At 41.5% G+C, this 17,213-nt stretch overlaps 1 protein-coding gene across 5 annotated transcripts in view; it reads right to left on the bottom strand.

The window, feature by feature from the left end:
- LOC147027319 (nebulin-like) overlaps window positions 1-17,213 on the bottom strand; it is a 247,279-nt gene that overhangs the window by 203,690 nt on the left and 26,376 nt on the right. For all 5 annotated transcript variants that reach the window (XM_085876653.1, XM_085876654.1, XM_085876655.1 and 2 more), the window contains exons 14-24: window positions 13,391-13,495; window positions 12,605-12,703; window positions 11,320-11,424; window positions 10,406-10,513; window positions 9,974-10,285; window positions 8,062-8,268; window positions 6,947-7,051; window positions 6,705-6,812; window positions 3,850-4,161; window positions 3,408-3,614; window positions 3,097-3,201 (exon numbers count right to left, since the gene is read on the bottom strand). In XM_085876653.1, the coding sequence (XP_085732779.1) occupies window positions 3,097-3,201; window positions 3,408-3,614; window positions 3,850-4,161; window positions 6,705-6,812; window positions 6,947-7,051; window positions 8,062-8,268; window positions 9,974-10,285; window positions 10,406-10,513; window positions 11,320-11,424; window positions 12,605-12,703; window positions 13,391-13,495 (1,773 nt within the window). The remainder of the gene's footprint in view (window positions 1-3,096; window positions 3,202-3,407; window positions 3,615-3,849; window positions 4,162-6,704; window positions 6,813-6,946; window positions 7,052-8,061; window positions 8,269-9,973; window positions 10,286-10,405; window positions 10,514-11,319; window positions 11,425-12,604; window positions 12,704-13,390; window positions 13,496-17,213) is intronic.

Raw genomic sequence — 17,213 nt, 5'->3', positions numbered from 1 at the left:
ATATATATATATATATATATATATATATATATATATATATATATATATATATAAAATAAAGAAGGCATTTAGATTAAAATAAATGTTTTTTATTATTTATAAAATACATTATAAATAAGTATAAATACAAGTTATTGGTGGTTGCTTCGATACGCAGTGCAGCATGTTAAAATCGGTTATTGATGACAGTTTGAATGCATGGTTAGATGGAGGTGAGGTGTAATGGACATGTCTGCAAGGTAAAGTGTTTATCGTTTCATATATTATCATTTAAAGTGGTACATGATTAAAAGTTATTCATATGTAGTAATACTTTAAATAAAAATGATAGTTAAATAAGTTTGAAGAAGGATATTGCATTGCTGTGTTGACTGACTGTCTGGACACAACTTTGGGTTGTAGGTCCATTGATGTTGAGTGATCTACTGATGTGGACCTGTGACCAGGGTTGTGGATCTATTGTTTGGAGAGGTTCTGGGATGAAAGGATCGAAACCTCGATGAAAAACGGTGCTGAGCCGATGATCCGGGCAATTAGGAAATCAGTAAATTGCTTATAAGTTAAGATGAAGTTGTCTTATAAGTTAAGATGACAACTTCAAACAAATAGTTTTTATCCCCCGCCGCGTGGCGGAAGGGGGATATTGTTGTCACCCGGGTCATCCGTCCGTCCGTCCAGGCGTCAACATTTATAGCTGTGAGTGCGATAACTCATAAACTGTTCGCCATATCAATTTGAAATTTGGGTCACACATGTACCACCTGAAAAGAAAGAACCCTATTGATTTTGGGCGTGGCCGGATCCAAGATGGCCGACTGGGGTGGCCATCTTGAAAAAAATGTTTCAATGGCGGGGGATTCCCCATCTCTGATGGGTATATTTGTAAGTACTTACTAGTACGTGTGTGTGTCGATATATATATGTGTGTGTGTGTGTGTGTCGATATACACAATATATATATATATATATATATATATATATATATATATATATATATATATATATATATATATATATATATATATATATACGCGTGTGTTTGTGTAGAAATATACAGTATATATGTATATGTGTGTGTGTGTGTGTACAGATATATACTCTGTGTGTGTGTGTGTGTGTGTGTGTGTGTGTGTCTTGTTAAGTCTGGCTTCCTTCTTGGGACTACTGTGCAGTAATTAGTCTTTATTTTGATTTGCCATTTCACATTTTGAACCACTTTTTAATTACTTTCTCCATATTTTCACTATTAAAGGTTTGTTGAAAATTTGATGACAAAAGCTCAAATGGTAAAAAAAAAAAGTTAGGCCTGGACACGCACGCACACACACAACCTCTTCCATCACTTCAGGAATGAGCAAGGCGAATTAGGAAGAAAAGGCACCAACAATCATGATTTGTACACATGACACTCCTTATCCTGCTTTTTCTTTCTCCATTCTCCCTTATGCATCTGTAAAAGGTAAAAATGAAAATGTATATTGTCACGGGACCAAGGTTCGGGGCCACCTCATGGGGGTTCCCCGGACTTATCTTCCCGATCTCCTAGCCCTGAGGCCACCCACCACAGATATCTCCTCAACCCAAAGGGCTGCAGATCTTACACAGCCGAAGCGCTCGACTTAGACGACCGGCCGAGAAGGGTTACACTTCGAGGTTTCCACTATTCTGTTAGCACGGCAACCTAACGAGAGGCCACGCCCTCATCGCCGCACCTGGAAATCTTCTGCTGAGTAGAACAGATAGGCGCACCAGCTAGTCACGTGAGCCAATTAGTGGGGTAGAAAACCTCCCAGGCTAACACTAAGTGCGGACTATGCTAGGTCAATGAAGGAAACGTTGCTACGAACATATTTATAGGAACAGACACCTGTGGCATGCCACTTCATCCCGTGGTGCTCCACAGCGTCCCGTGTTGCTTCACTTCAAACCGACCATCAGAAAGTCCTCCCATAATCAAGCCGAAAATAACCTCTACATCCTTTTTGGAATCCTCCTGAAGAGATATTTTAGACGCTCTGAGCAGGGTGGAGCCAAGCGTCCCCAAAAGGCATGACCGTGCTGCACGGCAACCAATCTCCACCCCTTGTGTTCCTCGCATGCCTTGCCCAATCGCCCAGACTCCCCCTGCATCCTGACGTCAACCACTCCGCGAAGCTGTCAAACCGGATATGGCTTAATTCGTCATCGAGGAGGGGCACGGGGCCGATCTCCCGACTTAACGTGGGGGTAGCGTGCATCGCTCTCCTCTGGTAGCGCAAGCGTCCTGGAGGGTAGCGGGTGGTTCGGCGAGCAGCGTGATGGTTTCCGCTGAAAGGACGGAATGACAGAAATGTGAGCGCAAACTCGTGCTCGATGGCAGCGAGCATGGTTGGTCGTTGCACTCCGAGCAGAGGTGAAGCGGCACTGCGAGCAGGTGCGATGGTGGTTGCTGTCGTCAATCACAGGCGAGCGATTGAGATGGTGGTTGGAGCGGTGTTTGGAATTGTGCTGCCGTGGAAGAGCGATGGTTGAGGCTGAAGTGGATGGCGTGTGAGAAAAGAGAGACGGTGGTTGTTGGTCTTGTGGTGTGGAGGTAATTGCAGTCTTATGGTGGCGGCATGGTTGAAAGTGGTGTTGAAAGCATGGTTGAAAGGGGTGGTGGCAGCGTGGTTGAGAGTGGTATGGCAGTTGAGTTCTGGCGCACTATTTAAACGATGTTTTGGGGGCAAATGCTAATGAGATGATTTGCACGGTTAGGATGGGGCTTTAAATTAAAAGATAGAAAAATAGGGAGAAAGTGGGGAAAAACCTAACCAATCCCTCACAACGCATATCCCCTTCGTCGCCCATTAGACACAAGGGATGGACCCAATCTCGGAGAAGTACAAACAAAATAACTATCTCAGGAACCGCTCACTATATGATGGGTGCCATTGCCTTGATGTCTCGGTTCCCAGAACCGCCACAATAGTATTGCTCACGTCGTTGGGAACAAATAGTTGGGGTAGAGCAAAGCAAGTCACGTCACACATGAGCCAAGAGACAAGGAATTTTAATAATACTGCTACAAGGCCATTTAACCGAACTGGTTCTGGTCAATATAGTGACGATACTTACATCACTCAGGTTGTATGAATTGACTTTGGCCTGCATAAGAGCAGGCACATCATGAGGCATGGTAAAGGAATGTTTGGATTCTTCTCCCTGAGCCGTGTACAGTCTCTGAAAATATTGTACAAGTACAGTACATTTATTAATGCAGTCCCTCCCAAAAAACAAGAGAGCAGGATAATTTTGACAGATTTTCACTGCAATCACAAAACCATTTTTCAATGAAGTACTTGATATGATACACATGATGAGAGAATAAACAGCAAATGAGGTAAACGAATGTATGAATATACGTTGAAATAAAATTCAATGCTCACATCACTTGCGTGATCATAGGCATTGCGAGCCATGACCATTTGCGGGGTGTCCGTTACGCTGGTGAATTTAATGGAGTCCGGAGGCTGCCGGTACTTTTTCTCATTAAGAATGGCTCCGGCTCTCTTGGCCTTTTCCACGTCCACGGAGCCTAAAGGAAACCATCCTGTTCCTTGGAGGGAGTCGTTGAACTCGGCCTTGTACAGAAGCTGTAAAAGTACGCCCAACAGACTTTCACTCGGCAAAACGTGGGAACACTACTTTATCTCCATATTGTTTCAGTTGTTTAAAAGCTTGCAAAACTGACCAGTTATTAGAGTGACATCATTATTGACAGTGCAGGAGAATTACATTCTCAACATTTTATCTTATGATGTACAACCAAAAAACGAAAAACATTTTGCTGCAAATTTTTATTTTTTATTTTTGCGAGATTGCACTCACATCACTGCGGAGATCGTAGGCCATCTTGGCAAGTTGTGAAGTCATGTTGTCTGGTGGCATCACGTACCGGTGAACCAGGTGCTTGTAGTCAGAATTGCTGGCCAAGTTCTGGGCCTTTTTTGCAAGCTCTACATTAATCATGTCGAGAGGAGTATGGTATTTAGTCTTTTGTTTCTCGTATGCCTTCTTATACTCGCGCTCACTCTGGATCTTGGCCACTTTCATAGAGTGAACCAGCTTGGGGTCATCCTCCATGCTCAGGGCCCCAATATGATGGCCCCTCTGCTTCTCGTAGGCTTGTTTGTACTTGTACTGTAACACAGCAATTTCATTTTTAATCGGTGAAAGATACTTGCTGATATAACGTTCCTTCTATTTGCTTGCTCAACCTCCCCTTTACCAAAGCAAAGGATCCCTCTCTTCACTGAAAATGTATTGGGGTGAAGTTAAATAATGTTTTTAAGGGACATAGGTACAGCCAAGGCACACCCACATATTCTAGTGTGTTGTAATTACCCAGAGTCTGTATAATGATCACATGGTACTTTGTGGAATTTTCACAAACTTGGTGCAGCCCTTTTAACATCAGGTGAAACGTAAATTTTCAAATTAATTTTTCTACCATGAAATTTATCAGCTCTCGGTAATATTACCTGAATATACTTGGTACATACTTAGAAATACGTAATAGCTGTTTGCTTTTTCATTGTACTTCCCCTTTAAGTTCCATGCAACTTTATTAGGCATCAGATATATTTAACGACAAATAAACAATACATACATATTATATGTATGTATGTATGTATGTATGTATGTATGTATGTATATATATATACATATATATACATATACATATACATATATATACATATATATATATACATATACATATATATATATATATATACACATATATACACATATATACACATATATACACATATATACACATATATACACATATATACATATACATATACATATACATATACATACATACATACATATATACATATATATTATATGTATGTATGTATGTATGTATGTATGTATGTATGTATATATATATACATATATATACATATACATATACATATATATACATATATATATATACATATACATATATATATATATATATATAGCCTGGTGTGTTGGCGCAGTGGTTCAGGCAGCGGCTTGGGATCCAAAACATCCTGAGTTCAAGCCCCGTTGGGCCATTGAATTAATACATCAGGGGGTTGACTCAGCCTGTCATCCTTCCGAGGTCGGCGAAAAGAGTACCAGTATACTGGGCCGGTGTATACCCCGATTAAAATAGGTGTACCATATCTCTGTGTCGTAAGAGGCGACCAGGGTTGTGTCAGGAAGGGCATCCGGCGTAAAACGTGCCAAATCACTATGCGGATCATACGGATGATCCGCTGTGGCGACCCCTAACGGGAGCAGCCGAAAGAAGAAGAAGAAGATATATATGTGTGTGTATATATATATATATATATATATATATATATATATATATATATATATATATATATATATATATATATTTTACTCTTTCTAACCACTGACTGACTGATATTAAAGATCGGTACCTTCCGGGTGACGTAGAAGGCTGAAATTTTGCGTGCTGATGGACATCGAAGCCGGTACACCAGGAAAAAATAAAAATCATAGAATCATCGGACAACATCCATAAATGAAAATGTGAATGGATGAAGAAAAAACAAGCTGAAATGAGCTGACATCCTCGTCCTCTTAATGATGACGTCATAAAATGAATATGACGTCATAAAAACGAATATGACGTCATTGTGATGCATCAGGTTTGGGATAAATTATCTGTGCTAATGCCCGGCTTGATTCCTGCAAACAAAATTCAAACAGCTTGCCCAGTTTCGGAGATAATGGTTTAGGCGATTTCCATTAGCGGCGATATTATGACGTCAACTTTTTTTCTCGGAAGAATTTCCAAAATCGGAAATGGTTACTGCCTGCACGTGGGCTTTCTGCATATACCTGGCAAGTTTCACGAAGATCCGATGAAAACTCTGGGTTGTGAAACAAAAAATGTCAAAATATAGGAATGACGTCATAAAATTGATGACGTCATAGTGATGTATCATATGTGCGGTAATTCATCTCTGCTAATGCCCTGTTCGATTCCCGCAAACAGAATTCAAACAGCTTGCTTAGTTTTTGGAGACAATTTTTTAGGCAATTTCCATTAGCGGAGATATTTTGACGTCACAACTTTTTTTTCTAGGAGGAATTTTCAAAATCGGAGATGGTTACTGTCTGCGCAGGGTATTTTTACATATATATGCCAAGTTTCAGGAAGTTTTGATGAAAACTGTGGGCTGTGAAACAAAAAAGTCCACAAGAAGAAGATGAAGAACAACAACGTGAGTAAGACTTAGAGATCCTCCACGAGGATCGAATAAATAAATGAAAATAAAATGCAGGTGAGCGACTCGAGACAATGGGGAAGCACGGTTCGTATGCTTACACAACGTATAAGCATACCCTGCTGGTAATATCTAGCTCTTTCTAACTACATACTGACATTAAATATCGGTTCCCTGCGGGTGACGGAGAAAGCTGAAATTTTGTGTGCCGATGAACATCGAAGCCGGTACACCGGGACAAATCACAAAATCGTCGGACAGCATCCATAAATGAAAATATAAATAAATGAAAAAATATATGAAAATAAATAAAGGAAAACTCAAATGCAGGTGAGCGACCTGAGACAATGGGGAAGCACGGTTCGTATGCTTACACAATGTATAATGTGTAAGCATACCCCGCTAGTATTTAAAAAAAATTTATTCAAAGTTTCATATCATGCTTACATCACTGGCGATGTCTTGAGAGGCCTTTGCGACCCTGATGGGGATGGCATCAGCTCTGAGGTCATGACCCTTGTCGCGGTCGTGGTTCCACTTGAGCTTGTAATAAACCTGCCATTCCCCCAAAACGACTATTGCCAAGCTCGCTTTAAGCATAGTAATATAATTTATTCATTTTACAAACAGTATTGCAAGGTGTTGATCAACAAAATGACGACAATTTTATCAACAACAAAAAGACTTACATCACTCGCATTATACGCATTGGCCTTTGCTTGCAACAGTGCAGGGACATCAGAGGTCATTGTGAAATGATGTTTAGCGGTTTCCCCTTCGGCCTTGTACAGTCTCTGTGGCAGATTGGAACATGAAAGGGGTTTGAGTCAACAATGCAATTCATTTCAAGCATATTATGTCTCTCGTTGCCTCTGCTGAAATTTTTGACACAATTTGCTCCACAATGTATTTAGAATTTATTCCATTTAGGACTCTTGAATATCATCCAATAGTTATAGCCCAAATAGCATAACTTGGAAAGTGAATAAAGAGCAAAATCAACTGCAATGCAATGTGAAAGACAGAACTCCAACAAGGAACATCATTGCCAATCATGTCTCACCCACGCTGGCAGTTGTGGCCAATAATTCCCAGCTGTTGACCACAACTGTATTTTCAGTTGCAAAGAGCTGTAGTTGACAAGCGAGAGTTACTGGCTACAGTTGCCATCGTGAAGGAGAGACTTGATTGGCAATGACTTCACAAATTAGGAAGAGAGTTTGCCTCAAATTTAAATTAGTATTTCGATGTTAATTATAATTATATGTTCAGGTTATATGCCTTCATTTACTAATTTCTCACGCCATAAGTGTTAAGGTCATGTCTGAGCAATTTTACAAATTGTTATTGAATTATGATATGGAATGATAATGTCCGTTAAACCCCATGCTCGGGGGTAGGTTGGTGTTTGAATAGTCTGTTATGCCCTCTGGTTGCGAACACCTGAAGAACGCAATCGGAAGTGCATCTTTGTTTTCTGTATTGATTGCAGAAAAGTTTTGGAGAAACCAAAATCAAAAGAAAGCCATTTTGCTAGAACAATGACTTTTCCACAACATTGGCAATGGTTGAAATGGTTCAATGGAGCATTGGGGAAATGTTAATGTTGCAGCTGGAACACCCTGTACCATCCGCCATTCCCTTCAAGTATATTTGTACTTCAACTAAAATTGTACACGCAAAGTCGAAAAACACTGAATAATGCATAAGAATAATAAAAAAAGAAAAATAGTGAAAAAGATGGAAATTAATCTGACGAGAACGAAACCGAAATAAAGAGCAAGCCAAGGTATTCTCAACTGACATCACTTGCGTGATCATAGGTATTGCGAGCCATGACCATCTGCGGCGTGTCCGTAACGCTGGTGAACTTTATGGAGTCCGGAGGCTGCCGGTACTTTTTCTCATTGAGAATGGCTCCGGCTCTCTTTGCCTTTTCCACTTCCACGGAGCCTAAAGGAATCCATCCTGTTCCTTTGAGCCAATCGTTGAAGTCAGCCTTGTACAGATGCTGTTCGGGTAAAGGCAAAACAACCCTTCACTCCAGAAAATGCAGGAACACAAATAGATACAGTATCTTACATAGTGTGTGAATGAATTTTCATTCCACTTTGGCTCAGACCAAGAATACAAGGCAAACAGTCAAACAATTCATTCTTACGTGATGTTCTGCACTAATAAATTGATCTAAGGAACTTTTGACTGAATCAAGTCTTCTTTCTTCACACATAACAACAAACCTTTGAAATACGCAAGTTCCACTTGATCCTGTGCTTCGTTGGACTTACAAAGAAGAAAAATTCAACTTTGCATTTATTGGTGCCTTTAAAACTAGAGAGTTAATAGAACACCTTCCCCCACACAGTGTTCAGGTACATAATTCAATTGAAATAAATAATTATTTTAAAGGTCGTATAAAAAATCCAGAAGTTCAGCGCCATTGAAGCAGTCAATCTGTGTCTCTCTGTGTCTCTCTGTGTCTCTCTGTGTCTCTCTCTGTCTCTCTCTGTCTCTCTCTGTCTCTCTCTGTCTCTCTCTGTCTCTCTCTGTCTCTCTCTGTCTCTCTCTGTCTCTCTCTCTCTCTCTCTCTCTCTCTCGTGCAGCCTATGGCTGCTGGTTGCATCATTGGTTGGGACGCGGCTTTTGCTGCTGATGCAGTGTCCCCTTACCAGTACACTGGTACTCATTTTGCCGACCTTGGAAGGATGACAGGCTGAGTCAACCTCCTGGCGTGTATTAATTCAGTGGCCAACGGGGCTTGAACTCAGGACCCGAGGATCCCAAGCCGCCACCCTAACCACGAAGCCAACACCAAGCTCGAAGCAGTCTTATACACCACCTTATTTAACATGTCCAAGTACTGCAAAACTGGAGGTTTTTGGAAGCGGTAACAAGGCAGTTTGTGTTCTTCACTCTACAGTGCACAAGTACACAATTCAATTGAAATAAAATAAATTTAAATGTCGTGTAAAAAAAATTTATTCCAGAATTTACCGCCATTGACGCAGTGGCTTTCACATCACCTTAGTTACATCATCACATTAGCTCTTCGTGCCTGTTATTTGTTTCCTTTATAACGTCCTTTAAAACTGTAAGTTTCCTGTTTGGAATAATTTTCTCATTTCCTTCACTGCCAGATAAGCAGACAGAGTAAAAAAACAAAAAATTTATCTCACTCCTCTCTGCGCATGTACGATCGGAACAAATTCAGACCAAAGTACTGTTAAACAACAAATTCATTCCGCGATTCAAGTTCAAAATATACCATTCAATTTATGGAAAATGAAGTTGTTCCTCGAACATAAATTGACGTTTGTGGATGGATGGATGGACAGAAATGAACCACTTGGTTAACCCCGCTTTCTGGTTGGTGTGTGTAAGGTTAAAAAAAAGTAAAATAACATAAAATAAAATAAAATAAAAACTCATAGTAACCTGACAAGTGTTATTTCAGAGGTTTGGTGGGGATGGAAACAAGAAAGCTATATTATGATGTACATCACACATTTTCTATTGTGGCAAGTTGAAATAAATAAAGATGAGGTTATTCAACCAATTAACATAATATATATATATATATATATATATATATATATATATATATATATATATATATATATATATATATATATACATACATACACACAGTATATCGGTTAACACATTGAGTTATACACTGACAACATACATTTTGGAAAATGTTTCTGCAAACTCACATCACTGCGGAGATCATAGGCCAACCTGGCCAGCTGTGCAGTCATGTTGTCTGGTGGCAACACATACCGATGAAGCGGGTGCTTATAGTCGGTACTGCTGGTCAAAGCCTGGGCCTTCTTCGCCAGCTCTATGGAAATCATGTCCAGAGGAGTATGGTATTTGGTCTTTTCCTTCTCGTATGCCTTCTTATACTCACGCTCACTCTGAATCTTGGCCACTTTCATAGAGTGGACCAATTTAGGATCATCCACCAGGCTCTGGGCTCCAATGAGATGTCCTCTTTGTTTCTCATAGGCCTGCTTATACTTGTACTGTAACACAGTGAATCGTGAAACAAAAATATTTGCTGAAAGTGAATCAAAACATTATTACATCACAACCAAGTGAATGAACAAATGTTGTTTGCATGGACCCCCAACCCTGAAACCTACATCACTGGAAATGTCCCTTGAGGCTTTTGCGACCCTGATGGGGATGGCATCAGCTCCGAGGTTATATCCATGGTCTCTTTCATGAAGCGACTTCAACTTGTAGTAATTCTGCGAGTTAGTTTAAAAAGAAATGTTAAAAAAAACCTATGAACTCAAAGCATCATACAAAGCAGGAGGCAATGAAATCCACAAGTTTGGTGTTTGCGGCAATGTTTTAAAGGACCAGATAATACAAGTGCATATTCCCATATAACCTTCAATCTTGTGTGGTTACTTCCACCACTGAAGGAGGATGGAGGTTATGTTTTCACACCTGTCTGTCTGTTTGGATGTTTGTTTGTCTGTGTACAGGATATCACAAAAGGTTGTGGATGGGTTCGGACGAACTTTGCTGGACAGGTTGGATGTGTGACAAGGACGAAATGATTCGATTTTGTTGAATATGCGAATCCAGATCAGAATACGATAATTTTTTAAGCAATTCATCATCATTAAGAGATGCTACATATTATTTTTGGCCACACCCCCTTTTTATATTTTTAAAAGAGAGCCAAGCCTGTCCTACCTTTTTTTGTGTGAACCTACCTTGTGATGAACACTGCGTGACCTACAAAAAATGTGCTCACATCTATAAATGAATAATGCATAGCATCAGAGATTTTTCATCATTCTGTGATTTTTCTGGTTTTGTGTGGTCATAATTTGGAACGATTTCTCATGGAAATCATAATTTTGGTCAACATCAGATCAACTCATTTGTTTCTGTGAAAAGCAGCCTTATATTACAGAGGAACTAATGCAACATCCACAAAGTTCAAACTTAACTTTTTACAGTCTATCTCAACATCACAGGTGTAAGCCCATCATACATGTGATTCATTTGCTCGAAGCAGCCGTACAAGTCTCGTACTTACATCACTGAGGTTTATCATGTTGCATTTGGCCTGGAGCAGATTGGGTGCATCGGGAGGCATTGAATAACGGTGCATCCTTTTGCTGTTCTCGTTTTTGTACAACATCTGAAAAAAAAACCCAACAATTTATTGAGATTATTTATAAAATGTAAATTAAACCAGAAAAATCTGGGTTTTCGAATCCTTTCTTTTTTCTGAACAAAAAGTGATGACAGAAGAAATGTGGCCTTCGCAACCTCCAAATACAAAGACCTATATCTCTGAGGAAGAGACGAGGTACTGCGAAAGCAATCTGACATCAATGAACATGCCTGGTGATTTGCTACTGCCTTTCATTTTATTTCATAAATATTTAAAACGAGCGCAGCAGGACAAAAGAACCTCCGCAGCGGTGGTACTTTCAGAGTTGCCCCCAAAGGGAGGGGGTGTTCTCGGAACGCGATGCAAATGGGAATGACATACATTGCATTCAGGAATTATGTTACTGGATATACACCGTATGGATGGCTATTACCGATGCGGTCTGAGCCCAGCATTCTCGCAGATTTAGAACATTCACTGTGGTCACACGGAATGTTTGTGGTATGTTGGCTACAAGAGAAACTGAGGTTGAGGCCGGAGGCAGATCGACTTGAAGAAAAGCATTGCCAGAAGTTTCTGAAGTGAAATAGTCAGATGCAACAGACACTAGGAAGGGGAGTGATTTTGGTGGGCAGACAAAGAAATTCATGATGTTGGTGGAGTGAGCTTCTTCCTTCGCTCTCTGTGGAAGAACCATCTCAGGATGAATAGTACACATCGTCACAGCATGATTCCACACCATAACGGCATGATTACATGCTGGGCTTGGGCCCATCTCACTGACAGCACAGGTTACACAGTCTTATCTATCTTACACAGTCTTACTTAAATTAACTTTCCTACAAATTCCAAGAACTGATCACTCAGGAGTGTGTAATAAGGAGGGATGTAAAAAGTGGCGCGGATTTAGAATTGGAACAAGGACCAACACACAAAGGCCTACTCTTATTGAAAGACAACAATATCTTTAAAGTCCACAAGAAGGTAACATAGGATGGCCAGCTTATCATGTGCTCAAAAAAATGGCATTTTCTATATTGTAACAACACCCTGTGCAGTGCTTCATGATAACTACGTAAATCAGATCGTATCCATCAAAAAATCGATCCCAGACTTGACAATGCAAAGGTGCGTAGGTTACTGAGCCATCCTGTTCGTGCCCTGATGAACTAATTAAAATTTTTCATCGGTTCATTAAACTTACATCACTACGAATCTTTTGGTTCGACTTTGCTTGAAGCATCTCCGGAGAATCATCCACTTGCGTGAACTTGAGCTTGTCCGCTGGGAGTCGATACTTTCTCTGTTGATAGGGGGAACAAAACGAAGCTTCTCAATAAATACACAAGGAAATCAAATGGTCACTCTTTACATGTCACGTCATCTTTTAAGTGTAGCCGAATACACAAGTTCACACTCAACCATATTATATCATACAGTGCATTTCCCTGAATTAAGGAATGCATGTTGTCGATTATGTCACCGTTTGGGTTTTCTTCCGACGCACGCATTCTAATCGAGCAATATATACAAGCACATGGCTGTGTTGAGTAAAACAAATGGTCTGATCCATCAGAATGTTGGGAATCCAAAGACAGTTTGGAAATCGCTCTCAAACCAACGTGGTAAAACGAATCGGCTATCACCAGAAGTGGACAAGGGAGATACAGAATTGGCTAGGGAAGTGGACAGGCATGAAGCATGTCAGCATGAAAAGATAATTATATAAAAACAAAAGCCTAATTTCCTGGATGAGGTTCATATAACGTGTATGGTGAAACAAGACGAGGTTCATATGATTCCTACAGAGAGTTTGTAGGATTAAACATGAAGATATTATATAGTTTTGCGCATTAGGCAGGGTTGTTTCTTGACTTGTCTGCACAAAACAGGTTACCCATGTGGGTTATTGGCATAATCTGTCGACTCCATCCGTCCAACCCTTTAATGTCACTGTGATTAAACCATATTCCCAAACCGAGTATCCTACCTCGTTCAATATGGCACCGGCTCTTTTCGCCTTCTCCACATCCACCGAGCCAAGGGGGACCCAGCCTGTCCCACACAGCCACCGCAAATCTGCCTTGTATTCAATCTATAAGGGTAAATCACGAAGCCAGGAAACGGGTTGGTGAAGAGAATCAACAAGAAAGTCAATGAATAAAAGAAAAATAAATACCAAACCATTTTTCTTATTCTAAATATAGTTGTTTTTTTTTTCCCGCTCAATCATGAGTTAAATGCTATGGCAAATGAAATATTGGGAGACCACAGAAAAAAAAATAATAAATGGACCGACCTTACCTCTAGTAACTTACTCCATACTAATAATATCGTCCTACTTTTTACAGGTGTGCATATAATCAGCAGGTTTAGATTTAGTCAAGATAGCTCCACGTTTTCAACAGGCCATGACCAACGAAAGAAAAATCGTTTTCCGTCAAAATCTACATCAGAACGTAATCCTTCAAGAAGAAACAAACCGAGTTCAGGGTCAGCTACTTGAGGACAACATCTGTACCGAGGAAGGTGACTATCCATTTATGATCTCAAAAATAGCAATAACTAACAAAATCTCTTCGGTCAATGGCGCCAGATGTGTTGGCGTAATAATATGTCCCGTCGAACCCAAGTGTGCCTGCAGCGTAGAAGCCGACAGTCGGAGCATGTACTCTAACCTCAATCAAATCAATGACATTAAACACATCCATCTGAAAATTTCCAAAGTGATCATACATCTTATGACACAAATTTGCATCAAAGAACATACATCATTGAAAATAAAAACAAAGAAGGTTTGTTAAATTGTATGGGTACCATTTTTGTGGTCACCCTGTATATGTGGTGGTTTATATTTAACCTCAGGGTGGCTCATACAAGACCTTCATTTCATTTTATGCAGGATAGAATGCATAGTTTGTAATTTTTGAAGGAATTCATTTTTACAATGTGGGCATCCCATACCATAAGGCTGACAAGATAACGAAGAGGTAGCATACTCACTTGAGATATCTACTCTGGATTTAATCCATGATACGACTCCACCATCAACGTGGTGCTTTACATGTGGGGCATGGCATCATTGAGTATGCCGTCCCTTGGAAGGCCATTAAGCAGTTGGCCCATCTGCTCGCATTAGCTGGTGGACTTTACGAATCTTAGGGCACCTTTAGAAAATAGTAGGCCATTGTGCACTACTGGCACCCTGATCAACTTCCAAATTCACTGACGATTTGTGGAGAGAGCAATGGAAAACCACCAAGTGTATTCTCTGCCTTGTAACTGCTTTGGTGGTGCCAAAGTTCTGGAAAGAAGTTTGTGAACGGAATGGAATAAATAACCAAAATCACATTGGCCTTTAACTCTGGTGTTGGTGTTTCCCCTCCAACCCCCCCCCCCCCCACCAATCTCTACTGTTTGTTTTGTTTAGTGTACTAGCTCTTCCACGAGCCTCTGTGTGTATATATATATATATATATATATATATATATATATATATATATATATATATATATATATATATATACATATACATACATATATCTTATGGACTCGGGGTTCCCCACGAACGGAAGCACTCGGGTTCCTACTGAACGCCCGGCCCTGGAGACTGACGTGCCGCTGACAACTCTGCACCCCGGCAGGTTGCTAAGCAACCATGAACATCAATTTACTTTGTCAACTCTAACAGGATTACCCATTTAACACTGTTTATCTGAGGAGCTGACTTGGTTAACCGGGGTTCGTGCCCTCAGTACGCACTCGGACTACTGCTGAGTCATACAGTGAGTGCACGCTGGCTAATGAGAGCAAATTACATGGGGTAAAACTTCCAGTCTAATAATCATGCAGACTGTGCTGAACCAATAGAGGAAAGGATGCTACGAGCCGGTTTAACTGAACAACTGACATGGGTGTATTTATAAGGAAGTGCGAGGAAAGGCATGTGGCACAGCAAAGACAAGGGGTCTATTCACAGGGGGGTAATTCGTACAGCAGGAACGTACATTATTTATGTGGTGTGACAAAAGACTTACAATGATACAAATTCATGCAGTGCAGAGAGAAAGAGCAGAGTTATCCTGAGCTATCTATCTTACACAGTCTTACTTAAATTAACATGATACGCCATCAGAATCACTCTGAGGAAGGGTAGGTAAGCAAGAGAGATAAGAAAAGCTGAGGTGTTGGCAGCCTCTGGCTGACCCGGCATGTACATGTGGGCACGTGCTAGTCCAAAGTGCAGGGAAGGTAAGGGTGGGGGATAATGAAGAGCAAGGGGTGTATATGGGGGTGTGATGAGGTGTGAGTGGGATGTGGGATCTGGTGTTCAGAGTATGAAAGACAGAGTGCGAGTCAGTGGTCACTCTAAAAAGAGCATTTGTTCAGACTTTGCCTTGGCTGATGGCTCTTGTACATCCATAGTAGATGAGTCGGAAAATAGAGAAAGAACGTGTAAGAATCAGAATTGCCTATCATGAATGATTGCCGATTTCACCTCTTGCCCAATACAGCACTCAGATTGCTTGGCGCTTGGTACTTCCTCAGCGTTACATTCCGTTCCGTCCCTTGTGGCAGCAAGCATCCACAAACCCTGCAGTAACCACTCTGTCCAGCAGCAACCACCACGCGAGCTCCATCGCAACCACTACACCAAGAACCTCTCTGGCCAGCTCTTGCTCAAGTGACCAGCGTCGATACTTAAGGGTCGCAGGAGGGAAGGGAGGGTGGAGTTTTGGGTGGGAGGATCAAGGGTGAATCCCTGCCTCTTGTTGGGGTGGTTCCTGGGGGCACGGGTCATGTGCTGCCCTCTTTCCTCCGGCGGCGAGCCCATTGGTCCAGATATGCTCTGGGGTGACGTCACCCTCCCCGCAAGGTTGCTGGGCCAAATCGCATTTACTTGTCTTCTGACCATGCCATGCATATCAGCTCCCCACTCAACATGGGGCCGACGGGCAGCAGAACTCTGTCACTCGAACACCCGGGAATGGCAAGGGATGCATGTGTAGTAATAGAGCAGTCCCCACTGATAGAGGAATGTGAAAGAATGGCAAGCGAACACTTACGTCTTAGTGCAAGGGCTCCATTTGTTGTAGTGAGGGGCTTGGGTATGAATGTGGTTCAAAGGTGTCCGTGGGCAAGGCAAGATGATGGTTCCGAGGTGAGGGAAGACAGTTAGTACAGGTACAGGAAACCGTGAACAGGTTAGTACAGGTTTACATGGTACCGGTAGCAGGTTACAGATCTAACCTGACCTGACTGTGGACATGCGGCTCGTTTTCCTGACGTTGATCCTGCTCATTAGATTCTCTCAGCGAGGGAGTTTTGTGAGTGGAGGAGGCCAATGGGCCGACCACGTGCCTCGTGGTTGCAGCAGGTTGACCAGCAACGCAAGGAGATGGGGATGGGCCTGGCATCTGCCTGGGGGATGGCAAGACGGAGGCCCCTGGACTACCGGTGGAAAGTGGACGCAGCGACGCGCTGTTCTGGCACATTCTCCCATACCTGACCTGAAGGCAGTTGGTAGTGGTGAGATGAATGCGGCTGGTGTGGTTGTGGAGTCGAAGTGTTGTTGTTGGGTTGTGTGATGTGGATTATGGGAGAAGGCTGGAGAGGTGGGCTTGAATGAAACTAAAGTCTGGTGTATATCTGAAGCAGTCAGTGTGGTTATTGCTGGTATTGTGGGAGAACTGTAGGGAACAAGGCGATGGTGGTCTAAATGGAAGTTTGGTTGTGGAGCACAAGTTCATATGAGGTTTTGGCATGCATATGCAAATTAGGCTCCAAGCAGGGTGTGCTCAGTCGTATGAGGA

This window comes from Eptatretus burgeri, chromosome 4, assembly GCF_056783735.1.
Source record: "Eptatretus burgeri isolate ZD-2024b chromosome 4, Ebu_testis_v1, whole genome shotgun sequence".
Classification (NCBI taxonomy): Eukaryota; Metazoa; Chordata; class Myxini; order Myxiniformes; family Myxinidae; genus Eptatretus; species Eptatretus burgeri.
This window is presented reverse-complemented; position numbering and strand designations above follow the sequence as displayed.